The 24,970-nt window shown below is 37.2% G+C and overlaps 1 protein-coding gene and 1 long non-coding RNA gene across 2 annotated transcripts in view; one reads left to right on the top strand and one right to left on the bottom strand.

Annotated features, from left to right (window-relative positions):
• Positions 1-4,152, bottom strand: part of LOC125280536 — a 10,080-nt gene extending 5,928 nt beyond the window's left edge. The window contains exon 1 of the long non-coding RNA XR_007187642.1: positions 3,794-4,152. This is a non-coding gene — a long non-coding RNA (uncharacterized LOC125280536). The remainder of the gene's footprint in view (positions 1-3,793) is intronic.
• On the top strand, positions 3,791-24,970 carry apeh (acylaminoacyl-peptide hydrolase). The gene is made up of 23 exons (XM_048211113.1): positions 3,791-3,919; positions 4,151-4,280; positions 5,378-5,504; positions 5,653-5,740; positions 11,994-12,069; positions 12,295-12,386; positions 12,466-12,537; positions 12,638-12,775; positions 14,286-14,377; positions 14,493-14,533; positions 14,628-14,749; positions 14,857-14,917; positions 15,094-15,191; positions 17,293-17,344; positions 17,446-17,534; positions 20,336-20,474; positions 21,066-21,149; positions 21,250-21,330; positions 22,335-22,423; positions 22,679-22,869; positions 23,985-24,087; positions 24,171-24,277; positions 24,358-24,970. The coding sequence occupies exons 1-23, from the start codon at positions 3,857-3,859 to the stop codon at positions 24,461-24,463; spliced, it is 2,241 nt and encodes a 746-aa protein (XP_048067070.1). The 5' UTR covers positions 3,791-3,856; the 3' UTR covers positions 24,464-24,970.

The raw sequence follows: 24,970 nt of genomic DNA, 5'->3' as shown, positions 1-24,970 counted from the left end.
CTCTCCATCAGTGTCGACTCCGGTTTGAACAATGTTAGGTTACTGACAATCCTCACTTTGTCTGCGTGAGATTCTCCAGCTTTGTTGTTGTTGAGCTGTTAAAGCTCCGCCCTCTTCTGGAAAGCGGAGCTCATTTGCATTTAAAGGGACACACACAAAAACAGTGTGTTTTTGCTCACACCCAAATAGGGGCAAATTTGACAAGCTATAATAAATGATCTGAAGAGCTGAAACTTCACACACACATTCTGGAGACACCAGAGACTTATATTACATCTTGTGAAAAGGGCATTATGGGTCCGTTTTAAATATATTGGGAAATTAATAAAATAACAAAATCATTCAAACAATTCAGTGAATTTTATTAAATTGAGTCAATGGGACAAACCAAAAATATTCAGCAGTTAATATAAATCTAACAAACTTAGTCAAGTCAACATAAATCTGTTGAGTTTGTGCATGGCACATCAGTTCACCTGTAAGAGTATGTAGTATTTCAATCAAACTGAACACTCAATTTAAATAACAGATTTTGCCTGATGATAAAGAATTCCTGAACATATACTGGTGTTTTATGGTGCGTAACTTGACACCTTTACCTGATTTTTATTATTCTCAGGTTAGGCGAGTTAAATCGGACCTAAATTATAATACTTAAAATCAGACAGCAGACTTCTCTGTGCTCTGTTCTTGCTCAACTTAATAAATCAATGCCCTTGAAGTCAATTTATTGATTACAATACTTTCTCTAGTAGTAGAAATATCCTACACATACTCTATATACAAGTCAAAGTACAAATATCAAAAAGTTTTTCAATCAAGGCAATATCAGCAATGGTTCTGGTGCTGGAGATGCTCTTCAGAAGTCACAGATATTTAAAGATAAATCAGTGACCTTCCCAAATGTGCTCACTTCTCGTTCACGTCCTTCATAACATGTATAATGTTGCTCTTTCTTCTCTACTTTGAGCATAAGTCACCTGTAGAGTGACATGTAGAACGGTCTCATCCCCTTTGACCGCAAATTCAATAAAATACACGTTGCAGTTACATCATTGTCCTTTCCAGGAAATAAACAAAACAATAAAGCATTATATGTAATACATAATAGCTAAATACGTCAAACAATGAGGCAGGGTAATTGTATTCTTATATTACACAACACTGGTTAAACTAATCTAGCATAACATTCCCTCTGTTGGACCAGAATCATATTACTGACAACATTCAACACATTCATGCCGGACAAGAGGACATTCAGAGGAAGCATGCCAGATTTAGCAGGCGCTTTAACTTCAGAAACGCTCTTTTGCACGCTGTGTTGACATCTGTTCTTTTAAATTTGGTGATTTAGTTCATTATCTCCACTTTTCCCTGCTCAGACCCAGATATTACCTCTGGGTCCCAAATTCCCAGCATTTTTAAACATAAGCCAATGAAATTTTGGGGTGTGGCACATTTCGACGAACTGACCGACATCTACAATCTTAAGAAATGAAGGGTTGATTATCATAAAATTTGGCAGATGCACAGAAAGTGACTTTGAGGTTGTGTACCTTATTTTTTTATTTTAAATATGCCTCAAGGTGGCACTATAATATGCAATTTTTTGTCTGTATTCACAGGACAACACGCACCCCTCGGACTGTTGAGCAATTTGGATTTCAAATGCTACTTCCAAAAGACAAATATTTGCATTTTCACATTTGATAATTAAGTTACACGATTATTGTGGGTACAAAATGTTACCATTTTGAAGCCGAAATGCATGTAATTTATGTGATTTGTGAAGAACCGAGTAGTTTTTGCATGCAGGTAGTTGGGGAAATCCATCCAAAATTTTACAAAGTAATAATTTGTCAACACAACACAACACAACCAAAGCGTTTTAACATTTAGTGAGATATGTATCACATACAGTGTTGGGGTAATGCATTACAAGTGACTTGAGTTACGTAATCAGATTACTTTTATCAAGTAATTAGTAAAGTATCGCATTACTTTTAAATTTACAACAAAATATCTGAGTTACTTTTTCAAATAAGTAATGCAAGTGCCGCAGAGACGTTGTGTGTGAACATGATGGTTATTGCCAAAATGTGAAGCAGGAGTGTTAAATTTCTTCTCCTGCATCCAGTTCTTCTTTAATCCAGAATGGCAGCACAGCTGAAAGGTTTGTTTGCTCCTCTGCTGTACAGACGTGAATCTGCATTTCCTTCAGCCTGAGGCTTATTCATCTCACTTTTGGTGTGAAAGGACCTTTACATTTGCCAAAACTAGAACTTTTTTTTTTTTTTATTGTTGTTGTTATTAACAAAAACAAGAAACCCAGGTCAGAAAGTAATGCAACAGTAACATAACTCATTACTTCTCATAAAAAGTAACTAAGTAATGCAGTAAGTTACTTTTTATGGAGTAACACAATATTATAATGCATTACATTTAAAAGTAACTTTCCCCAACACTGATCACATATCCACTTAAATGTCAGAAAATGCCTTTTGCTGATTTGTTTATAGGGAATCTGAGTTACAGGTCAAGGACTACAGAGAACAGCTTCTGATTGACAACATAAAGCAGAGGTGAGGCACAGTTTAAACTTGCAGTGTTACTGTAAGCTACACAATACATGGAAAACTGAACAGATGCAGGACTTTAAATAGCAACAGAAAGGCATTAATAATGTATGATCTGACTTCAGTTCATAATCCAAAGTTATATAACTATATATAACTATATATAACTATTATATATATATATATATATATATATATATATATATATATATATATATATATATACAAATAAAAAATAATTAACGAAAGACCTTACTATTTCATAAGATCTTAAAGGGTTAATTCACCCAAAAATGAAAATAATGTCATTAATTACTCACCCTCATGTCGTTCTACACGCGTGAGACCTTCGTTCATCTTCGGGACACAAATTAAGATGTTTTTGATGAAATCCGATGGCTCAGTGAGGCCTGCATAGACAGCAATGACATTTCCTCTCTCAAGATCCATTAATGTACTAAAAACATATTTAAATCAGTTCATGTGAGTTCAGTGGTTCAATATTAATATTATAAAGCCACAAGAATATTTTTGGTGCGCCAAAAAAACAAAATAACGACTTTTCAACAATATCTATAAGGGCCGATTTCAAAACACTGCATCATGAAGCTTCGGAGCTTTACGAATCGAATCAGTGAATCGGAGCACCGGAGTCACTTGATTTCAGCAGTTTAGCCGTTTGATAAGAGATCCGAATCACTGATTCGAAACAAAAGATTCATAAAGCTCTGAAGCTTCCTGAAGCAGTGTTTTGAAATTGGCCATCACCAAATAAGTCGTTATTTTGTTTTTTTGGCGCACCAAAATTAGATTCTCGTCGCTTTATAATATTAATATTGAACCACTGTACTCACATGAACTGATTTAAATGTGTTTTTAGTACATTAATGGATCTTGAGAGAGGAAATGTCATTGCTGTCTATGCAGGCCTCACTGAGCCATCGGATTTCATCAAAAATATCTTAATTTGTGTTCTGAAGATGAACGAAGGTCTTACGGGTGTGGAACGACATGAGGGAGAGTAATTATTGACAGAATTTTCATTTTTGGGTGAACTAACCCTTTAAAAGTGTGAAATAAACAATTTTAACAGCTTTTTATTTGTACTCGCCGTAATACTTATATAATTTTATAATTCTAAAAAAAGGTTCATCATTAATACAAAACTTATCAAGTATAATAAAAAGATTATGATGTAAACAAAAAATAACACTCACGTCATCGCATCTGACCAATGAGAAAACAGATTCCGTCGCGTCGCGCTCCGCCCCCTCAGCTCCATGTTCAATCGCAGGATTCCTCTCCAGCGACTTGCTTCACGCTGCGCTGTCATGAGCTCGAAGGTACAGATAAAAGCCTGAAACATCGCTTACAGGAACACCGTTTCATGAGTATTTCACTCTTCTCACTGCAGCAGAACACAGACTGCTCATTCCCGACCGCTGGAAGTCACCTCAGTGTTATTCTCACAACTTCCGCGTCACATGCGGAGAGCAGATGATCCCATCTAAACATGCACATGTTCTGTGATTCATATATTTATGTCTAATGCATATGGTCATGCCGTGTTTCAGGTGCTCCGGGAGCCGGCGGAGATCGCTCAGCTGTACCGGGAGCAGTGTCGGTTCCCCGCCTTGTGTCGCGCGGATGTGGGTCCGGTGATCACGTCACGATACGGCGGACAATACTGCAACATCTATACAGGTTTAAACAAGCTATCATCTCTGACATGTCAAACGAGCTACTAAAGCACACAATTAAACTAAACACCATCATTAAAGCCTACTGTATCATATTTCATACACTCATTTCTAAGGCCTCTATCAAAACTTTGCTCAAACCTGTTGTACCACATGCCTTCTGTCATCTGACCGATAGTTTACAGCAAGTAAAAGTATTTTTAATTGTAAAAACGTCTTTCAGCTCGTGTCTTTATGCTTTTTTTTATAAAGTAAACGTTAGAAAAACTCTATATATTTCAAGATGAACACTTACTGGACTGAAGCGACTTATTTTATAGCTTATTTGTTAATTATTTTGCGTTATATGTTTTAAAACTACAAGAGAGCTATGATCACAAAACTAAGCATTTAAAATATCATCTTACTAAGACATTATTGGTGATAAATGATGCTTATATGTGACCCTGGACCACAAAACCAGTCATAAAGGATTAGTTCACTTTCAAATAAATTTTCCTGATAATTTACTCATGCCCATGTCATCCAAGATGTTGATGTCTTTCTTTCTTCAGTCGAAAAGAAATGAAGGTTTTTGATGAAAACATTCCTGGATTTTTCTCCTTATAGTGGACTTCACTGGCCTCCAGACGGTTGAAGGTCAAAATTATAGTTTCGGTGCAGCTTCAAAGGGCTTTAAACGATACCAGACGAGGAATAAGGGTCAATTTAGTTCAAACTTTGACCTGTGGAGGGCAGTAATACACTTAGCAGTGTCTACACTGCTGGAATTCTAATAGAGAAGAAGAAGAAAGCTAGTTCAAGATGAGCGTCTATGGTTAAAATGGTTAAATTTTAATTTGAAAGTGAACTAATCCTTTAAAATACTAATATATTTATAACTATTTTATTGTATTTGTATAGCACTTTTCACAATACACATCGTTACAAACAAGCTTTACAGATATTCATAATGTTAATGTTTATAATACCTTAGTGCCTTATTACAGCCATTTGGAGCTGGACGATAGGATGGTTTACAAGTTAAATCAACACTACAGATTTATAAGCAACTTACGAATCTTATGAATAATCTCTCACACATGACTTTATGTTTTTCAGAGTGGACTCAGCGGGATTTGGAGAGGAACGAGAGTGTGAAGTTTTGTCGTCAGTACATTGTGTTTCATGATGACACGTCAGTGGTTTACTCCGGACCCTCCGGAAACTGCACTGAAATCAAGGGAGAGTAGGTTCTGTCTGCGCTTGTGTTCATTATATGTCATCAGGGAAAGATATTTAAATGGATAGTTTTTAAGCAAGTAACCTGTAACCTCTTTAAGCAAGAAGTATCATGTTGAGATCTGGTAACGCATACTCTGTCTCCGTGTGCTCAGGCTGCTCAGCGTGGATTCCCCGTCCGGAGACATGAAGGCTGTGCTGAGAGAGAGCAACATTAAAGGAGAAGACAAGCAGTTCCTGGAGGTCAGATTGCTTCACAAGTCATTTATATACCTACAATATGACTGCACCTTATGACTTTAGGGCTGCGTGATAATGGTTTAACCGATAACAGGGTTCCCCAGGGCATTAAAAAGTGTGAAATTAGAGTATCCTGATTTTAAGGCCATTAAAAAGTATTAAATATTTGTATTTTTTCTAGGGCTTGGGTAAAAAAATATAGATTTCTTGATTTTAATCGATTTTCATTTTTACGAACCGATATTGATTCTTAAATCCCAAGAATCGATTAGTCTAGTCTGTTTTCAGTTGATGAATGAGCAGAATATGTAGCGCCTCCCATCCAATAAATCACAATAATCTTTGTTACTTTTGATATGAAGCAAAGTCTCAGATTTCAAATGACGTCCATCTTATTATGAGATTCAGAAAATAAATACCGTTTTGGCGCTGTTTAATGTGGCGTGACAGATCGCTTTAGCGCCTCAGTTAAAGAGAAGCATGTGATCATCCTCTCCTCCGCTTTAATACCAGTTACAGCGAAATAAACATGAACATCTGAAGGTATGTTAAAATATACAGTACAACTTACTGAAATCCGTATCATGTCTCGTGTAATCGCTCAATCAGTGTTTCAACCTCGGAAAGACTCAATAAAACAGCCGTAATGTAACGTCACATTTACCTCAGAAAAACATATTCAGTGACCATAAACTCATTAGTCAGCTAGAAAAGTGACTCTAGAGAGCAGCATTCTGATAAATATAGCTATGCACCGTTACATATTCATTATAATGTTCTTCAATATTTAATGCATGTTTGAATAAATCAGCCACGATTTAAATGTTTATATTTCAAAAAAATGAATTGGAGTAGAAATATGATTATGTAATTCTAAACTTTATTTATAATAAAACCATCATTGAGTGTAATTTAAGTGTTTGTGTATAAATAAGTTAATTTAACCTTCAATATTATTACAGTAGTACCAGCTGACTCTCATGTGTAGTTGAGAGATTTCTTTTTCCTCTAGAAAATTTGCCATGTACTGTAACTGAAATACTACTTCCAAAATAATCGATATCGAATCGAAAGCATGTGATTAGTAATCGAATCGAATCGTGAAAATTGTGTCAATACCCAGCCCTAATGTTTTCTGCTAGGCATTACATTTTAAGATAGGAGGTACTATTCCATGCTGTTTGTAGTATGAATAGTGTGAGTAGTGTGTGTTCACACTGAAAACTCCGAAAATTGAAAAAGTGCACTTTAAATACCCAGATGATGCACTTAATTAACCAAAATAATGATGTGTGGAATGTTGGACTGGATTGTCCTGACTGTCACAGCTTTAATTATGGAGCGGAGGGGGAGGGGCTTCAGACTCTTATGTTGAATGACAAAATAACCTTATAAAGTTACACTAAACAGTTGAATACAGAGTGCATATGTCGAAGCTCAAAATTACAACCATTTTTTGTCACATATGCCCTTGAAATTGAATCTGTGCAACCTCAAAATTGATTTGGGTGCGTTTGTGTGACTGCATCCTTTTTTCTAGAGATGCACTGGTCGACCGGGCGTAAACCGTAAATGGCCAGTTTGTGCTCCAAACACAAAATCGCCAACCGGATGGTTTTTAGTTTAATTTTGGCTGATCTCTATTCCGCACTCGCACACAAACTGCATTGCAATCATTTTCCGAAATGTCATTTGTGTGAAAATATTACGAAGTCTGTTAAAGGTGCCCTAGATTATGTTTTTAAAAGATGTAATATAAGTCTAAGGTGTCCCCTGAATGTGTCTGTGAAGTTTCAGCTCAAAATACCCCATAGATTTTTTTTAATTAATTTTTTTAACTGCCTATTTTGGGGCATCATTATAAACGTGCCGATTTTATGCTGCGGCCCCTTTAAATCCCGTGCTCTCCGCCCACAGAGCTCGTGCTTGCCTTAAACAGTGCATAAACACAGTTTACACAGCTAATATAACCCTCAAAATGGATCTTTACAAAGTGTTCGTCATGCATGCGTTGGATTATGTGAGTATTGTATACTGTTATATTGTTTACATTTGATTCTGAATGAATTTGAGGCTGTGCTCCGTGGCTAACGGCTAATGCTACACTGTTGGAGAGATTTATAAAGAATGAAGTTGTGTTTATGAATTATACAGACTGCAAGTGTTTAATAATGAAAATAGCGACTGCTCTTGTCTCCGTGAATACATTAATAACCGATGGTAACTTTAACCACATTTAACAGTACATTAGCAACATGCTAACGAAACATTTATAAAGACAGTTTAACAATATCACTAAAAATATCATGTTATCATGGATCATGTCAGTTATTATTGCTCCATCTGCCATTTTTCGCTATTGTTCTTGCTTGCTTACCTAGTCTGATGATCCAGCTGTGCACAGATCCAGATGTTAATACTGGCTGCCCTTGTCTAATGCCTTGAACATGGGCTGGCATATGCAAATATTGGGGTCATACATATTAATGATCCCGACTGTTACGTAACAGTCAGTGTTATGTTGAGATTCGCCTGTTCTTCGGAGGTCTTTTAAACAAATGAGATTTATATAAGAAGGAGGAAACAATGGAGTTTGAGACTCACTGTATGTCATTTCCATGTACTGAACTCTTGTTATTTAACTATGCCAAGATAAATTCAATTTTTGATTCTAGGGCACCTTTAACAGGACGTGTTATGCGCATTGTGCATTTTGATATATCGCATAAAAAACCACTGGATGGAAACGCCAAGATGCACGTAAATTAAAAAAATGCACATAAGAAACGTATGCAATCAATTGAGTCGCATAAACTTATTGTCCGATAAGAAAACATGCACATAAACTACGTTGGAAACACTTACCTAATAAATTCCTTGATGTGCATCAAAAAAGACCCGACTTTGTGATGGGACGGCATAAATGCACCGATCTCGTTGCACAGCATCTGAAATGCTGTTTTGGTTGTTCTGAGATGCCTGAGCAAAGTCTGTCGTCAAAGTGGTTCAGTATAAGGGTGCTTTCACACTTGTCATGTTTGGTTCGATTTAGGGCTGTACGATATGGCCAAAATTTATATCACGATATAATTCTTAATTTCGGTCGATACGATATAATTCCGATATGAACTATATAATAGCCACAGAAAAACTGCCAAGAACGGCCACAACGGATGTCTGTACCTACAAACGTCTGAAAAATGAATTTGCTAAATCTATGAAATCTCTTCCTATAAAACTATATAATATTTTAGAAATAAAAACAGTACAAATAAATTTATGTTCAGCTTTTATTTGTATTTAGCCTTCATACAAACATAAAAATAAACATAAGACTCACTCACTTTAGTAATATTAATATCTTTAACATTAAACTATAACGTAGGCTGATTTTATTATTCTTAAAGGGTCATGAAACCCCAAAACACTTTTTTTGAGATGTAAACAGATGTGTATAGGCTGCACATCATTGAAAACACTAAAGGTACTCAATGTTATTCATAAGTGAAAAATAGTTATTTTTGCATTTTTCATAGCGATTTCTGTCTTCCTGTTTGAAAAGCTGAGTCGGAGCAACATCACAAAATCTGACGTCATCGTGTACTTTCGGCCTAAGTATGGGCATGGTCGAACATGCTGACATAGACCGTTTCGAGCGAATCTCGACATATATATTCATGACATAAAGCTCATTTAATCCAATCACTGCGCTGTAGTATGCATAAGATTATAATTGCAGTATTATGCATGAGAAAGCATCACTTCTCTCGGAAGTGGATTGTTTTGCTGTAATCTACCAGCACAAATGGAAAATATGTTTGCATGAGATCGCATTACAGCGGAGAATTTAAATGTCACAAAAGTGCTGCTCATTCACCTCTGCCTGCTCTAGCTGCGTTCAAATACGCAAGCCGTAGGCTGTTTCCCTCAGCACAGCAGCACATGAGTGTTGTTTGTATTTTGCTCGCGATGCGGTCAGAACTGGAGTTTGAATACGAACACATGAAAAATACGATTGTTTTTATGATATACAGGCGGAGCGCGCATATGCTCGGTTTCAGCGCGGAGCTCCGCGACGAGTTTAATAACACTAGCCACGTGACACATAGCTCATACAGAATAAAGTATCCGTGTTTAAAGCTTTTATTTCACACATTCTCCTGCACCAAACATTAACCAGCACGGTGTAGTTATGCACACATATTTTCATCAAGTTGTGGAAGCTTGTTCCGTCGCATTTGCATCAGCTGTACTCATTTTGTAAAACTTGCCGCGTTCGCGTTTGATCTTGGCGTACAACTGTTGAGCACTGGCTGGTGGCTGCATGTCTCTGTGTTGTACATCATCACGCAAATAGCCAATCGCGTTCTGCTCTTTCTAACGGCTACGCCTCAAGTCAGTGATGCTGTAATGTATATATCGAAATACCGGAAATGCGTTTAAAAATCATATCACCGTTATCGAAAAAAATTATATCGCAATATATATTGATATTGAATTATTGTCCAGCCCTAGTTCGATTAAAACGAACCCTGGTGCGATTGCTCTGTTAGTGCGGTTCATTTGAGCATGTGTGAATGCTGCCATCTGAACCCTGGTGCGCACCAAACAAGCGGGCGCATTTACCTCAGCACACAGCATTGTATTGGATGTTCGGTAAGTTCTGTCTCAAAATAGGCAATACGTCATAAAATCCAACCAATCAGGTTGTGAATGTTTCCCTATGCCTTTAGGTTTGGTGTCTTTTGGTTCGGTGGTTTGCCAATCTGAACGCTAATTGGAGCAGGACTACATTTTTTTCTTTTTTCTTGTTTGGTCCGGACCAAATTAACCAAACGAACCGAACTACAAGTGTGAACGCACCCTATTTCCCTCCCAGAACGGCGTTCCCAAACAGCAGGCATTCACCTCCAAAAGCAAGAGCGTGCTCTGAGGGGGCTTTCACACTGGACTCGTTTGTCACGGTCCGAGCCCGGGCGCGATTGTTCCCGGTGCCCTCTGCAGCGTTGGCCTGGTTTCACACTCAAATTGATTCTATCAAACCCTGATGCATTTGCGTTCATCTTACGTCATACATGCACGGCGCGTGATAGAAAACAGAACATGGGTCAAAAAATTGTGATTTTTAATAATAATGTGCAGCAGAGTAAACAACACTCAAGTTTACTGTATGTGTGTTGCATGTAGATGGTTTTCCGCTGCTTGTAAGCAGACTGTTTTGAGGAGACAGCTGATTACCATTCATTTGCTCTGATTTTACTCGCAAAGCGTGAATACGCTGCAGACTCACTCCTGCTCGAATCCACTGTAAATCATTAATACTATCATCTTACATGTGTTTAAGTAAATACGTTATCTTTGGCGAAAATGCATGCGCAGGTTACTTTACTTCCTGAATAAGTGCACACCCGAGTCCGTATTGCTTTCATATTCACGTGAGCCGCGGCACTGTTCGAGTGCAACTGAACTCAGACCACCTCCTTCAGGTAGTCTCGGGTTCGGTACCCCGGTGCGCACCCGGCTTCGCATTACAGCTTTCACATTAGCGATTTTTCATGTGAACCGCGCCCCGTTTTGAACTAAACTGCCAGTGTGAAAGCCCCCTGAGGCACAAGTAATGTATTATACAATATCAGTCAAAAGTTTGGATCAGTTTGAGCAGTTTCGTCTGCTCACCAAGGCTGCATTTATTTAATTAAAAATAAATTAAATATTATTACAATTTCTTTCAAATTTAAATTTTTTTCTTTTAAAAACATTAAAAATCTTACCGTTTCCAAACCTTTGACTGGTTGTGTATACAAAATTATTGTATAAAGTGGCTTCTACTGCAGCAGCTTCCATTTTTCTTAGTGATATTTAGTACCAGTTTATCAGGAAATGACATTTTGGAATGGAAATTAAGCTTTATTATTAAGTTAAATTCACAACTTTGGATGGAAACATTAGATAATGACAGGCTGCTACGCATGAAAACGTAAATTGTATGTGGCGGCTCTTAAAAATATCTTCCCACGTCATCTTTCTCGTCTTCGACAACCGCTTCTTCTTCCTCTCAACCCAAGGTGATATCACTCAAACTGCGCAGTCACCACTATCCCTTTTGGGGAGTAAAGAGCAGACCACCAGTGTCACTAGAGTGCAGTGTCAACTTCTTCATGTCAACCTTGTTACTCACTATCAGTCTCAGTCAGTCAGTCAGTGTGTTCCAGTGATCTCTCTCAGCAGCGGTCTGTCTCTCTCCGTCTCTGTTTAGATCTGGCACAAGAACAGGAAGCTGAAGTGTCTTAATCTGACGACTCTCAAAAAACACGGCAAAGTGTATGAAGATGGTAAGAGGAAAACATTCACAGCCTTTCCTCTCAGCAGGGTTCATTACACAAAACCTTTGAACCCTGTGTACACTGTGTCCATCTGGAGGATGCACCCAACAGATCAGCTAACAGACATTAAACACACATGGAGCTGTTCATAGGAAAATAAAATTTCACACTGGTCCTGAACAGTCCACATGAACACACACTGATAATGAGGGCTCATGTGCTCTCTGTTCTCAGATCAGTTCGGCTGTATGGTCTGGTCTCATTCAGAAACTCACCTCCTGTATGTTGCTGAGAAGAAACGACCCAAGACGGAGTCATACTTCCAGGTTTACACAAAACACACACGCTTTCTAATGCTTCTATTAGCGTGTTCTTCATCTGACCTCATGTTCCCTTGAACCGCAGGGGCCTGAGACGGGTTTGCTCGCTGATGAAGAGGAGACCATCAAGACCGACAAGAAGGAGGAAACGGTTCTGGTAAAAGTTTGGCATTGTATATGCCATCTGCTCCTACTTTAGTTTGGTTAATAGTTTGGGAATGACTGTGTGTGTGTGTGTGTGTGTGTGTGTGTGACAGGGGCATCAGTTTGAGTATTATGAAGACTGGGGTGAAGCGCTTGTGAATAAAAGCAGCCCAGTGCTCTGTGTGCTGGACATCGAGGGCAGCAACATCACGGTGCTGGAAGGAATACCCACCAACATCTCTCCAGGACAGGTACAGTACGATCTTGTGTTTGGAACATGGGTTCAGATTGATATTGTGCTTATTTTGATGCATTTTATTTAATAAGCTTTAACATCTCATATTGCTTCTGCTTCAAGGCTGACAGAGCAAAAAATCATAGTCACTTTGGCCACGTGCACACTATAAAGAGACTTCATATTATATGCTGGGGTATAATGATTTTCATTTTTATTATTGGACGCCTTGGGAGTGAGAATGGTTTGGCTTTTTTGAATGGATGTCAATGGAGAGGCTTCAGTGTGATTTCAGTATGACTTTTGAGAGAAAACAACTGATCACTTTATGAATCATCATTGTGTTTACCATTAAACATTAATTGTGGAGTGACCTATATTTTAAGTTTGCCATTAAATAAAAGCTGTTTGATAAGAGCGACAGGTAGGATTTCAGCATTTTGAATATTCGTCATACACTCTTAAAAATAAATGTTCTTTGCATTTCTTGCCATTTATGGTTCCATGAAGAACCTTTAACATTCGTTGAAGCTTTCAATGCACAAGTGGATTATTAGAGTTCCATAATGAAAAGAATCTGATTGTTAAAATGTTCTTCACACTAAGAATAAAATGCTCTTTTCTGTTCACCCAAAATGGTTGAATGGCTATACATTGGATTAAATGATCATGTGTCATATTGACAAAGTTATCGAAACAATTTTTTTAGGGTGTTGCCCAATTTGACTAATTTACTTCTATCTACCAAACTGTGATGCGCATAGACAACAGAATACTGAGGATGCATTGCTAAATTGCCTCAAATTCCGCCCATAGGGGGCGCTAAAGCTAACTAAAAACCTGATAACTCATAACTCAGCAACCAGTTGACTGAGCTAGGTGAACATTTCTTTTTGCTCCAATAAGCACAGATCAACCTAGATGTCTGAAGCCAATAACATTTCAGATTTAACTAAAATTGAATGAAAACATTAGTGAATGGATGATTATGACATTTGGCAGATACAATAGCAGTCAAAAGTTCTCAACCTTAGTTTTTCAATTCAGGCGACCTGAGACTTTAACAGAGAGTTTAGGTCACCAGCAACTAAAACATAATTATAAACATGTTCAAGTAACAAGTAATGAGTTAACATCATACAGCTGTTCTGCAGCAATGTGAGTAAATTAGGCCTTGAATAGTTGCTGTTAAAAGGGTTATTTCAAGCAAAAATAAAAATTGTCTCTCTCATGTCATTCCAAACCCATCAGACTTTAATTTATCTTCGGATCACAAATTGAATGAAAACTTTTATGCATTATACAGTAGAAAATGACATTGTAAAAATAAGTCAATCAAGCGTTTTAAACCAAGTCTTCTGCAGATTTCATGTCACATTTTTTTATATGCCGATAATTATTTTACATGCTGGTAAAACACATTTAAAATAAAACCGACTCTTCTTTATTATAATCTCAGAGTTATTGTTCTTATAAAAAAATATAGATGCAAGCTGAATAATAGAAACTAAACTCTTGTCTCACAGGCGTTCTGGTCACCCAATGACACAGGGCTGGTGTTTGTGGGTTGGTGGCACGAGCCGTTCAGACTGGGGCTCAAATACTGCGCCAACAGAAGGTGAGTGATGGGAAATATCTGTCTGATGAACGTTCAGAATCTGTTCATTTTTGTGTCGTTTAAATGCACTGTCTAAATATTTGCCAGCATACTGACAGCAGTGTCATTTCTGCAGGTCGTCTCTGTTTTATGTGGATCTGGCTAGTGGCAAATGTGGTAAGCTGTGTGTGTGTGTGTGTGTGTGTGTGTGTGTGTAAAATCGCTCACAATTATTACTTTTGACTTTCATAAATTGTATCTGTGCTCTCAGAACAGTTATCCTGTAACTCCAGCGCTGTCTGCTCTCCTCGGCTAAGTCCTGACCACTGCCGTATCGTCTATCTGGAGTGTGGCGTCTTCGGCCCACACCAGCAGTGCAGCCGACTTTGTATGGTGTGTATTTTGTGTGTGTGTAATTAAAGTAAATGAAACCTTATTGTGAAGTGTTACCAGTCACTTTAATCAAGTGTTGTGACTGTATTGCTGTGGTTTGTTTGCAGTACGACTGGTACACCAAGCAGACGAGTGTCGTGGTTGATGTGGTGCAGAGAGCTAGAGAGGGTATGTGCATGTTTAAATACTGTTTTTTAATTAATTTATTGGTTGGTTGGTAAAGAAATGAAGTAAAAAAATAAAATAAATAAAAAGAAAACATGTTATTCAAATGAAGATCTTTTGCCTGTTTAAAATGTTTTTTGTTGGTCTATTTTGTGTGTGTGTGTGTGTGTGTGTGTCAGATGGTTTTACTGGGATCTACAGCTCAATGCTCTCTCCCCGCTGCTGGTCAGCTGACAGTCAGCGTGTGCTGATCTCCTGTGCTCAGAGATGTCGTAAGGTACTTTAACACCTCTCTCACATTAATAACAGTGTCTCTGGACCGACTGGGCAGATTTAGTTACTTTTTAAGGAGTAATGCAATATTGTAACACTTTACTTTTAAACATACACTGTTAATTGTTTGCAACAATTATGTCTCTGATGGATCATAAAAACATTTAAAAAAATGGGTTTCATTTTGTTTTTAACATAGGCAAAGTAACACGTTGTACATTGACACACAACATTTTAACCTTAATATCTGCGTCTTTGACGTCAAACAATATGTGCGTACATATATTAAACTTCATTTTAACAGTTATCCTAGGGGTATTATACAGCATCAGCCTCCTCATATAACATTCACAGGTCTACAACAGTGAAAACATTAATGGATCTGTATTCGCATCATTAAAAAAACAAGCAGGTCATTAAGGTTATTGCACACTTGAGGTCTTGATGGCTTCTACAGCGCTGACTAGTGGTTGAAGTAGTCAACTTCCTGACTAATCCGAAAAAACTATTCTTTTTTGTACTTTTTTCACACTATTTTGGGTTCTGTTTTGATTAATTATTGCAAATTACTAACAAGTATTCTCAGGATTATATTTCATCTTTCTCGTTTATTTCATTCATTGCATCCATTTGCAGTTTCTTTTATTTCCCTGTTGAATGCAAAAGAAGATATTTAAAAAAAAAAAAAAAAAAGTGTTTTTTTGTTTTGTTTGTTTGTATGATGAAAGTCAGTGTGGTCCAAACAGGCTGACAGACGAAATGTCTGCTTTTTTGTTCCACAGAAGAAAATAAGTCATACAGGTTTGGACAACATTGGTGAATCATGACCTGAAATTCGGTGCAGGATTGCGGACAATTTTATTCCTGCTTATAATCTTGCAAATTCCCAATTAAATGTGTTAATTTGACACGCAAATGACATCACATCACGTCTGTACTACAAAAGAGCTGCACTCTGAGTGATGTAGTTTTACTTAACCTCCATCATCATTGCTTTCATCACCTAATAGCACAAACATTACATTTCTCAAGCTCCATCTGTGATATTTTCTGGTATGTTTATGCATATGTCTTCTTATTTTTATGCATATTTCTTTTTTACCTGTAACATCATCTTTTTCCTCGGGTCAGGGTCTGACCTTTTTTTGCACCATAAAGATTACATTAAGATTAGCTTAAACTGTGTCTATTAGTGGGTAAAGCTACAGTGATGTCCATCTAAACTGGTTATATCTGTTAAGCCTAGTAGTGAATGTTTTATGAGCAATATGATAATCATATTCATCTGCAGTCATGCAGAGCGAATCACAACCAAAACAATGTTCTTCCTTCAAAATATGTGCACGTTTGTTTTTTATCCGCTAGAGGGCCAAAAGTTACATAGTGTACCTTTAAAATAACATTGTAAAAAGCACTATACAAATGCATTGAATTTAGCATTTAAATATTGAAATGCACAAACATTTAGGTGAGATAATTGATTTTTCTTTGACATTAAAAATGTCCAAAACACAACACCCCTTTTCAATGAGAAAATCCCCTATGTAGGAGTCATCTTTGGTGGGAATTCACCTTCCGTTTCAGAAGCGAATTTCAGGCCCTGGTAAACGATGACAGTATCATGTGACTTTTTTTTGAAGTGACTGCATTTCTATTCACTTTCTCCCACTGTTTTGGGAGGTGATAATGCATATCAGTTAGTTGTATTGCTGTTATTTTGGGATGAGTGTATGTTTCTTTATCTGGATCTGAACTGGCTTTGCATTTAGGAATATTTTTCTCTATTTTTTTTGAACAGCTCCTTAGTTGGGGACACTTAATATTGTGCAGTATTTTTGATCTGACGGCACTGACACTGTTGAATATGAACTGAACTGAGCTGGACGATGACATCACTGTTTTCTGCTTTATAGCGGAATTGAAATCATTTCAGAATTGATGAACTTTACACAGTTATTGAACTGAACTGAATCACCACTGAACAGACTTCAGCTGAACAATGACTGTTTGCATCACTGATTCTGTTATTGTCCTGTTTTTCACTGTAAAGCTGCTTTGCATAAAGCAGAAATAAATTGACCTGAGCTTGTGTTTGTATATTACAGGATCTGTTGGTTGTTGATACTTCAAGTCGTGAAGTCACATCTCTAACCTCCCGTATGTAGAGCTACTCTCGTTGTCTTCTGTAACACATGACTTGTCATGTAACACTACTGTACTGTATGCCTCTAATCTGTCTGTACTCTGTGCTGCTGTAGAATCGCAGGAAGGAAGCTGGAGTTTGCTGAACATTCACAGAGATCTGATGGTGGTCAGCTGCTCTTCACCAAACCGCCCTCCAGACCTGGTATTCCCACATACATTCTGTATATATATATATATATATATATATATATATATATATATATATATATATATATATATATATGTGTATATGTATATGTGATGTGATCTGCGAAAACCCATCACATGGTGAAATTTTTCAATACAATTGATTTCAATACCATATGAAAGCTGGATTCGAGCCTTTTCCAAATCGGTTATCTGAAGTCGGCTGATCGCTCTGATTTTCAGGAAAAGAATTCTGAGAAAAACAGGTTTAACTAACTGTCAGCCCCTTTTTCGCACAGACATGAAAATGAATTATCCAAACATAATGGTTGTAATTCAAGAATGCTTTGGAATATAGACCTAAGGTTGGTTTTGTTTTAAAGAAGACACTAGTCAGATTATTGTAGAAGTGAAATAAATTTTGAAAGTGAAATAAAAAAAAGTTATAGAAGTTTAAGCTTATGAAAATGTAAAAATATAATTGTTTATATTTTATAATAATTTATTACAAAACATGTTTTACTCTTAAACTGCAAGAAAATCAAAGCCAAAAATGTCAACATTCCAAATTTTAGGTTGATATCGCAAAAATGAGCTTTCAGTAAGATTTTGTTTGGAAGCAGTACCAAACTTTTTCACTAGATGACACCCAAGCTCCATATCTGACCATTTAAGTGCGCCTCCATTTATTTGAGTGATCTGAACCATATATTTTCATACATTTTATGAAGTAGACATCCTATTCAGAAGTAGCAAGGGCAGTTTGGCAGTATTTGATTTCTCTTGTGCTCCGCCTTCTCACGATAACATTGTATTTGGAAAAAAAAATCTTTGCGTGCCGCAGTTTATACTGGACTGGCGGGAAATTTGCAGCAATGCACCTTCATTCTACATGTTATGTGGTTTATGTGGAAAGTACGGAGCCCCGCACATGACATGCAAGAAAAAAAATTAAATTATGCGCATGATTTACTAAAACGTGCACATGATTTAATATTTCGTTCCCTTGATTTATAAATCATGTGCATGATTTGTAAATCGAGGGAACGAAATAATAAATCGTGCACACGATTTAGCCTACTATTTTTTTTCCTGCATGTCATGTCCGTAAATTCGCCATAACAGGCAAATTTTGCCAAGATATTTTCAGAGATGATAGACAAGTTGCTATAGAATAATAATTTAATGAAAACCCAATTATGACATAAAAAAATGACATTCAACCTATTTTTTGACTTTACTGAAAACGTTCCAGCACGATATCTGATGGGTTTTCCCAGATCGCATCACATGCTGCCTGAAAATTTGTAAACCACTTGCAGAATGTGTGAAAATGTGAACATTTTAACAAAATAAGAGGGATCATACAAAATGCATGTCATTTTTTTTATTTAGTACTGTCCTGATTAAGATATTTTACATAAACGATGTTTGCATAAAATCCACAAGACAAAAAAAATAGCTGAATTTATAAATTACGACCCAATTCAAAAGTATGTGAACCCTTGATTCTCAATACTGTGTGGTTACCTGATGATCCACGACTGTTTTTATGATTTGTGATGGTTGTCCCTTGTTTGTTCTGAGTAGTTAAACTGTTAAACATTGTTTTCTATGTAAACACACGTTAGACAGATATGTATGACCGTTGCTCTCATGTCTTGCGTCTTTTACGGCGTCTCGCGCATGACAAAGATTTCTTATCCTGCTGCGTCCTCTATAGGCTATGATCGGCGACTAGTCGACGTCATGCGTAAAGCATCATGGCAGAGCATTAAAGGTGCCCTAGAATCAAAAATTGAATTTACCTCGGCATAGTCAAATAACAAGAGTTCAGTACATGGAAATGACATACAGTGAGTCTCAAACTCCATTGTTTCCTCCTTCTTATATAAATCTCATTTGTTTAAAAGACCTCAGAAGAACAGGCGAATCTCAACATAACACCGACTGTTACGTAACAGTCGGGATCATTAATATGTACGCCCCCAATATTTGCATATGCCAGCCCATGTTCAAGGCATTAGACAAGGGCAGCCAGTAGTAATGTCTGGATCTGTGCACAGCTGAATCATCAGACTAGGTAAGCAAGCAAGAACAACAGCGAAAAATGGCAGATGGAGCAATAATAACTGACATGATCCATGATAACATGATATTTTTAGTGATATTTGTAAATTGTCTTTCTAAATGTTTCGTTAGCATGTTGATAATGTACTGTTAAATGTGGTTAAAGTTACCATCGTTTCTTACTGTATTCACAGAGACAAGAGAGCCGTCGCTATTTTCATTATTAAACACTTGCAGTCTGTATAATTCATAAACACAACTTCATTCTTTATAAATCTCTCCAACAGTGTGTAATGTTAGCTTTAGCCACAGAGCACTATCAAACTCATTCAGAATCAAATGTAAACATCCAAATAAATACTTTACTCACATAATCCGATGCATGCATGCAGTATGCATGACGAACATCTTGTAAAGATCCATTTGAGGGTTATATTAGCTGTGTGAACTTTGTTTCATCACTGTATTATAGTCGAGAGCTCAGGGGCAGGGAGTGCGAGATTTAAAGGGGCCGCAGCCTGAATCGGTGCATAATTAATGATGCCCCAAAAAATTAATTAAAAAATTAATTAAAAAAAATCTATGAGGTATTTTGAGCTGAAACTTCACAGACACATTCAGGAGACACCTTAGACTTATATTACATCTTGTGAAAGAACGTTCTAGGGCACCTTTAAAGTCAACTAGTCGATTAGTCGGTGCAACCCCTAATTATAATAAGGTAAATTTAGATGATCTGCTCTGCAGCGTGTGGGTTTCCTGCCAGCGAAGGGATCTGAAAGCAAGATGTCGTGGGTCACGCTGGAGGAGACTCAACCTCAGGAGGAAATCAGCTGGCAGACTTTAAACTTCAGCCCCCCACCTGAGCAGGACAACAGCCAATACCGTAAGATCTGATACTGATACATGTGCTGATATTTAGCATGATTGTGAGCGTGATGATGCTTGCATTTCGGATACAGTTACTTTTGCTCCTCCAATGAAAACAGTTCTAAATAAAGTCAAGCAATTGTCCCAACAAAAGCCTAAATGCTGCGGGACTAAATATTAGCACTCTTCAGGTTATCAAATTAAGCGTCCTGGAACTGTATGTGTGTGTTTGTGTGTGTTCACCAGGCCTGTCAGATAATTGCAATTATTATTTTTCAGTTTCTTTTGTTCTTGTCACTCATAAGCCTGCATTTCTTACAAAAGAAGCCCATTTTGTGCTTTATAAGTGTTTATAATCTTTATTCTTTACTCCGTGCCAGATTATGCATTTGATGGCATTTCTTTATGCGCTTAAATATCCCTTGTTTGCAATGCATGGCATAATGGTATTGACATTTAAACTGCACAATTATCTAAAATAATTGCGACTAGATTGAATAACCACAATTAATCGATAATTGCGACAGTCCTAGTGTTCACATGTTGCACTTTACAGTATATCTGTATATCATTTTCCATGGGAAAATAACTTTCTGTTCTTCATTAGCTGGTTTGGACTTTGATGCTGTTCTGCTGAAGCCAAAGGAAATGACGGAGGGGAGCAAACTACCTCTCATTGTCATGCCACATGGTCTGTTCTTTAATGCCGTTTGTATTCTACAAAATAAAAATGATGCAACAAACACTTTACGCGTGACATTAACATGGTCTTCTCTCTGTGTGTCTGTCAGGCGGCCCTCATTCAGTGCTGGTGACAGAGTGGATTTTGTCCACAGCAGTTCTGTGTAAGATGGGCTTCAGCGTCCTGCTCGGTGAGAAGCGGTTATAGTTCGAACGCTACACACATCAAGTCAGTCCATCACATTCATGATTTGGCTTTCCATGAAGAACAGTTAGTATAGTCCCATATTTCTCAATATTTGGGTCATTTTCTCAAAACTCTTCACACGGTGATCACAACAGCAGTCTATGTGAGCTAAACTGTGGCTCATTTATCATTGCGTTGACAAAATACATTTTGAATTATTTTCTCACTCGGACACAACCAACACAGTTGTGTTTTCTGTGTTGTTGAGAGACTTTTGTCATCTTTTACTCATCCTTGTGTTTATCCAAACCCATAAGACTTTTTCATTAAAGGTCATAAATCCCTCCTGTTTTAGCACTGATCATTCACACCTCAAAAAATGCTTGTGTAGTGGAGGACAGTCACAATAAGATGAATGAACGTTAAAATGCCAGTGGAGATGAGGGAGTGTGCTTTAAAAATATGACCTTATGACAACAAGAACATGTCCTATTATATTAATTATCTAAATAAGTAGAAACTTGAATTGTGCTCGCTCCAGTCCGAAAATGGGCTATGATTCGGTCACCTGTCACTCACATGAGATCCACCAATAGCAAACCATACAATCAATTCCTCACAGACAAAATCAAGCCCCGCCCTACATTTATTCTTGTTCCACAAGCCATTTCACTCAGATATACGTCACAATAGAGAATAAAGACTAGCGCAAATTCCATTTCATGATAAATTTTAGATGTGTCTTTTGATGTCGCACAATAGCCTTTTTAGCCGAAATTTCTTGTGACTTGGCGAGGTCATGAGAGTAGTAGCAGTGTCCAATCTGTGAATGATTGATAGTGTAATTCCAGAGGAATATAGTGCCATAAGCCATGTGGACCTCTTTTATGATGCTTTTGCCATCCATTGAAAATCACTGAATCAATCATATCCGAAAGTCATTGATTTTGGGAAGTTTTTTTCCCCCCTCATGTGTCATGTTTGCGATGTGTGTCTTTCCTGTTGTAGTGAATTACAGAGGCTCACTTGGGTTTGGTCAGGATAACATCAACTCCTTACCAGGAAACGTCGGTACACAGGACGTAAAAGACGTGCAGGTGAATTCTAACGCTCACTGAGCTCCTACTCACATGATCAAGCATCAGTACAACCAAATATATGAAGTTTTAGCAAGTTAGTGCAATTGTTCTGGTTGAATTTTTCATATTTTCAGAAGTTCTAAAAGTTGGAGGCCCTACTGAAATAATAGCAACATATGTGTTGTGATTATACTTCTAATCTCTCTCTCTCTCTCTCTCTATATATATATATATATATATATATATATATACCGTTTGTTTAACTCTAAACAGTTGGCGGTAGACAGTGTTCTGAAGCAAGGTGACTTTGACGAGCAGAAGATCGCTGTGATGGGAGGCTCTCACGGTGGATTCCTGGCTTGTCATCTGATTGGACAGTATCCTGAGTTTTACAAGGCGTGTGTGGCACGAAATCCCGTCACGAATCTGGCCTCCATGATCGGCAGCACAGACATTCCTGACTGGTAATGTGACATTATCCATCGCATCCAGTGGTCGTACTGAATTACATTGGGGTGATTTAACAGATAAATTGTTTCACCCTCATTTCTGTTTGAGTGGTGAAATTTCACACCAGTTTGAAGTTTGTTGTGAAATATTAAAGTGCTCCTATTATACTTTTTGGGATATTGCCTTTCATGCAGTGTAAAAAAGCTGTTTGTAAATGAAGAGTTTGGTTCCAAAACGCAATAACTCCATTTTGATTAATTTGAGTAAAAATGTGTTTTCTTTACCAAGAAAGTGGCAAGATGAAAACCACTATTTTCTGTTTCAAACTTTTACATAGTATCTTTTAGTTATAAAAACATTAAAAATTCAAATCTAGATTTTGATTTTAAAAGGTTTATTATAAAAACTGATTATTTTTTTATCAAAATGCAATAAATCCATGACACGTTTCTTTTCAAAATGCAATTAATCCATCAATATAAAAGTTATTTTTCAAATTGAAAATACACAACAAAGTAAGTTGATTCACATATATGACAGCCTCTGAACTTTGTCAATACTAATCTTATATACAGACATTTTACTAAAAATGCATTCAGCCGTCGCTCCCAAAATGAACTCAACGGGTCATCTTGTTAATGTTTCTTCCCCACTACAGAAACCACCACAGGTTCATCAATGCCGTCAAAATTCATTTTTCTGTTTTAATTGATCAAAGCACAAAGCAGATAAGGAAAACTAGGATGCCGGGTGTATTCAGAGCACCACCATTACAGTTTAAAGTGCGTGGAATGGTGCGCTGTGATTGGTTGAGCGGATATATCGCGTTCTGCAGAAAAAGGAGACTGCCGTTTGTCTCGTTTTGGAAAGAAAGGGAGAAAACATGACAGAATAACACGACAGACATTGCATTTTGCGCAAAATTAATAAATGACTTTTCAATACCGACCAGATACAATACTGATTTTGCCGGAAACTTAAATTTTTAAATGGTGGTTATCGCGTTTTGGAACCAAACTCTTCAAATGTAAAAGGTCTGCAAAGTTTGAAAGAAATAAGACTAATGTATTGTGACATTGAGCTTTAGATGTTTGTGATGGCTGATTGTTTGGGGTGTATTTGTGTTCAGGTGTATGGTGGAAGCTGGATATGAATATAACACAGACGTTCATGTTGAACCTGCAACTCTGGAGCAAATGTTAAACAAGTCTCCCATAAAACACGTGAACAAGGTGAGCGGATGCTGTTCTGATGCATTATTGATTTGTTTTTAATTTCTCAACTGCTCAGCTTGTGCTTATGGTTTGTTCCTCAGGTAAAAACCCCAGTACTTCTGATGTTGGGTGAAGATGACAAGCGTGTTCCCAGTAAGCAGGGTATTGAATACTACAGAGCTCTGAAGGCACTGCAGGTACCAGTGAGGTAAGTGAACTACAGGTGGGGTTTCCTCAGGTGATCGTTTCTCTGATCGTTGGCTCATTAGTGTCTCCATGTGTCCACAGATTGTTGTGGTATCCAGGCAATAATCACTCTTTGTCCAAAGTTGATGCAGAATCAGATGGGTTCATAAACGCTGCTCTCTGGGTTATCCAACACCTTTCTCTGTGATGTCACTTCCTCTACATAAACCATAATCAGCTCTAGTCACTTTGTTGAAGTGATTTTACCATCTCCTTCATTGATAACGGCTGCATTGGCATATTGAGGCATTATCTTGGTGCTTTTCCCTTGAAATGGTTCAGAACTCAAGATTCCTCAATGATTCAGAAACAAAATTTGCATTTATGTTACACTTGAAGAGGTTCACAGACATGTTGTGTAATATCTGAAGAGGTTGATTTGTTATTTGAAGAAATGGAAATGACATTGTGCAGAATGTTTTAAATAATTCAATCTAATTTACACTAAATGACATCTGAAAAATACTACAATTTTTACTGCTCTTGAAAATGGTTTTGTTTTCAGGTTTTGGCAAATTGTACTTGTGCCAAGCTGTTGACTGGTTCATTTTACCTACCCTGATTTTCTGACAGTCTGCTTTTTGTAATATGATTACTTTCTGGTATATGCACTAAATGACTTACTGCATTCTTCTCAATAAATTGTTCAGAGTGA

This window comes from Megalobrama amblycephala, linkage group LG12 (assembly GCF_018812025.1).
Source record: "Megalobrama amblycephala isolate DHTTF-2021 linkage group LG12, ASM1881202v1, whole genome shotgun sequence".
In the NCBI taxonomy this organism is placed as follows: Eukaryota; Metazoa; Chordata; class Actinopteri; order Cypriniformes; family Xenocyprididae; genus Megalobrama; species Megalobrama amblycephala.
The sequence above is the reverse complement of the archived record's forward strand: the minus strand, read 5'-3'. Positions and strand labels throughout refer to the sequence as shown.

Excerpts from the sequence above, each read along its gene's own strand:
- apeh (XM_048211113.1), top strand. The coding sequence starts at position 3,857 with ATGTTCAATCGCAGGATTCCTCTCCAGCGACTTGCTTCACGCTGCGCT. Across the intron at positions 20,475-21,065 it reads GCAGGACAACAGCCAATACC|CTGGTTTGGACTTTGATGCT; the intron begins GTAAGATCTGAT and ends GTTCTTCATTAG. Across the intron at positions 22,870-23,984 it reads AGCACAGACATTCCTGACTG|GTGTATGGTGGAAGCTGGAT; the intron begins GTAATGTGACAT and ends ATTTGTGTTCAG.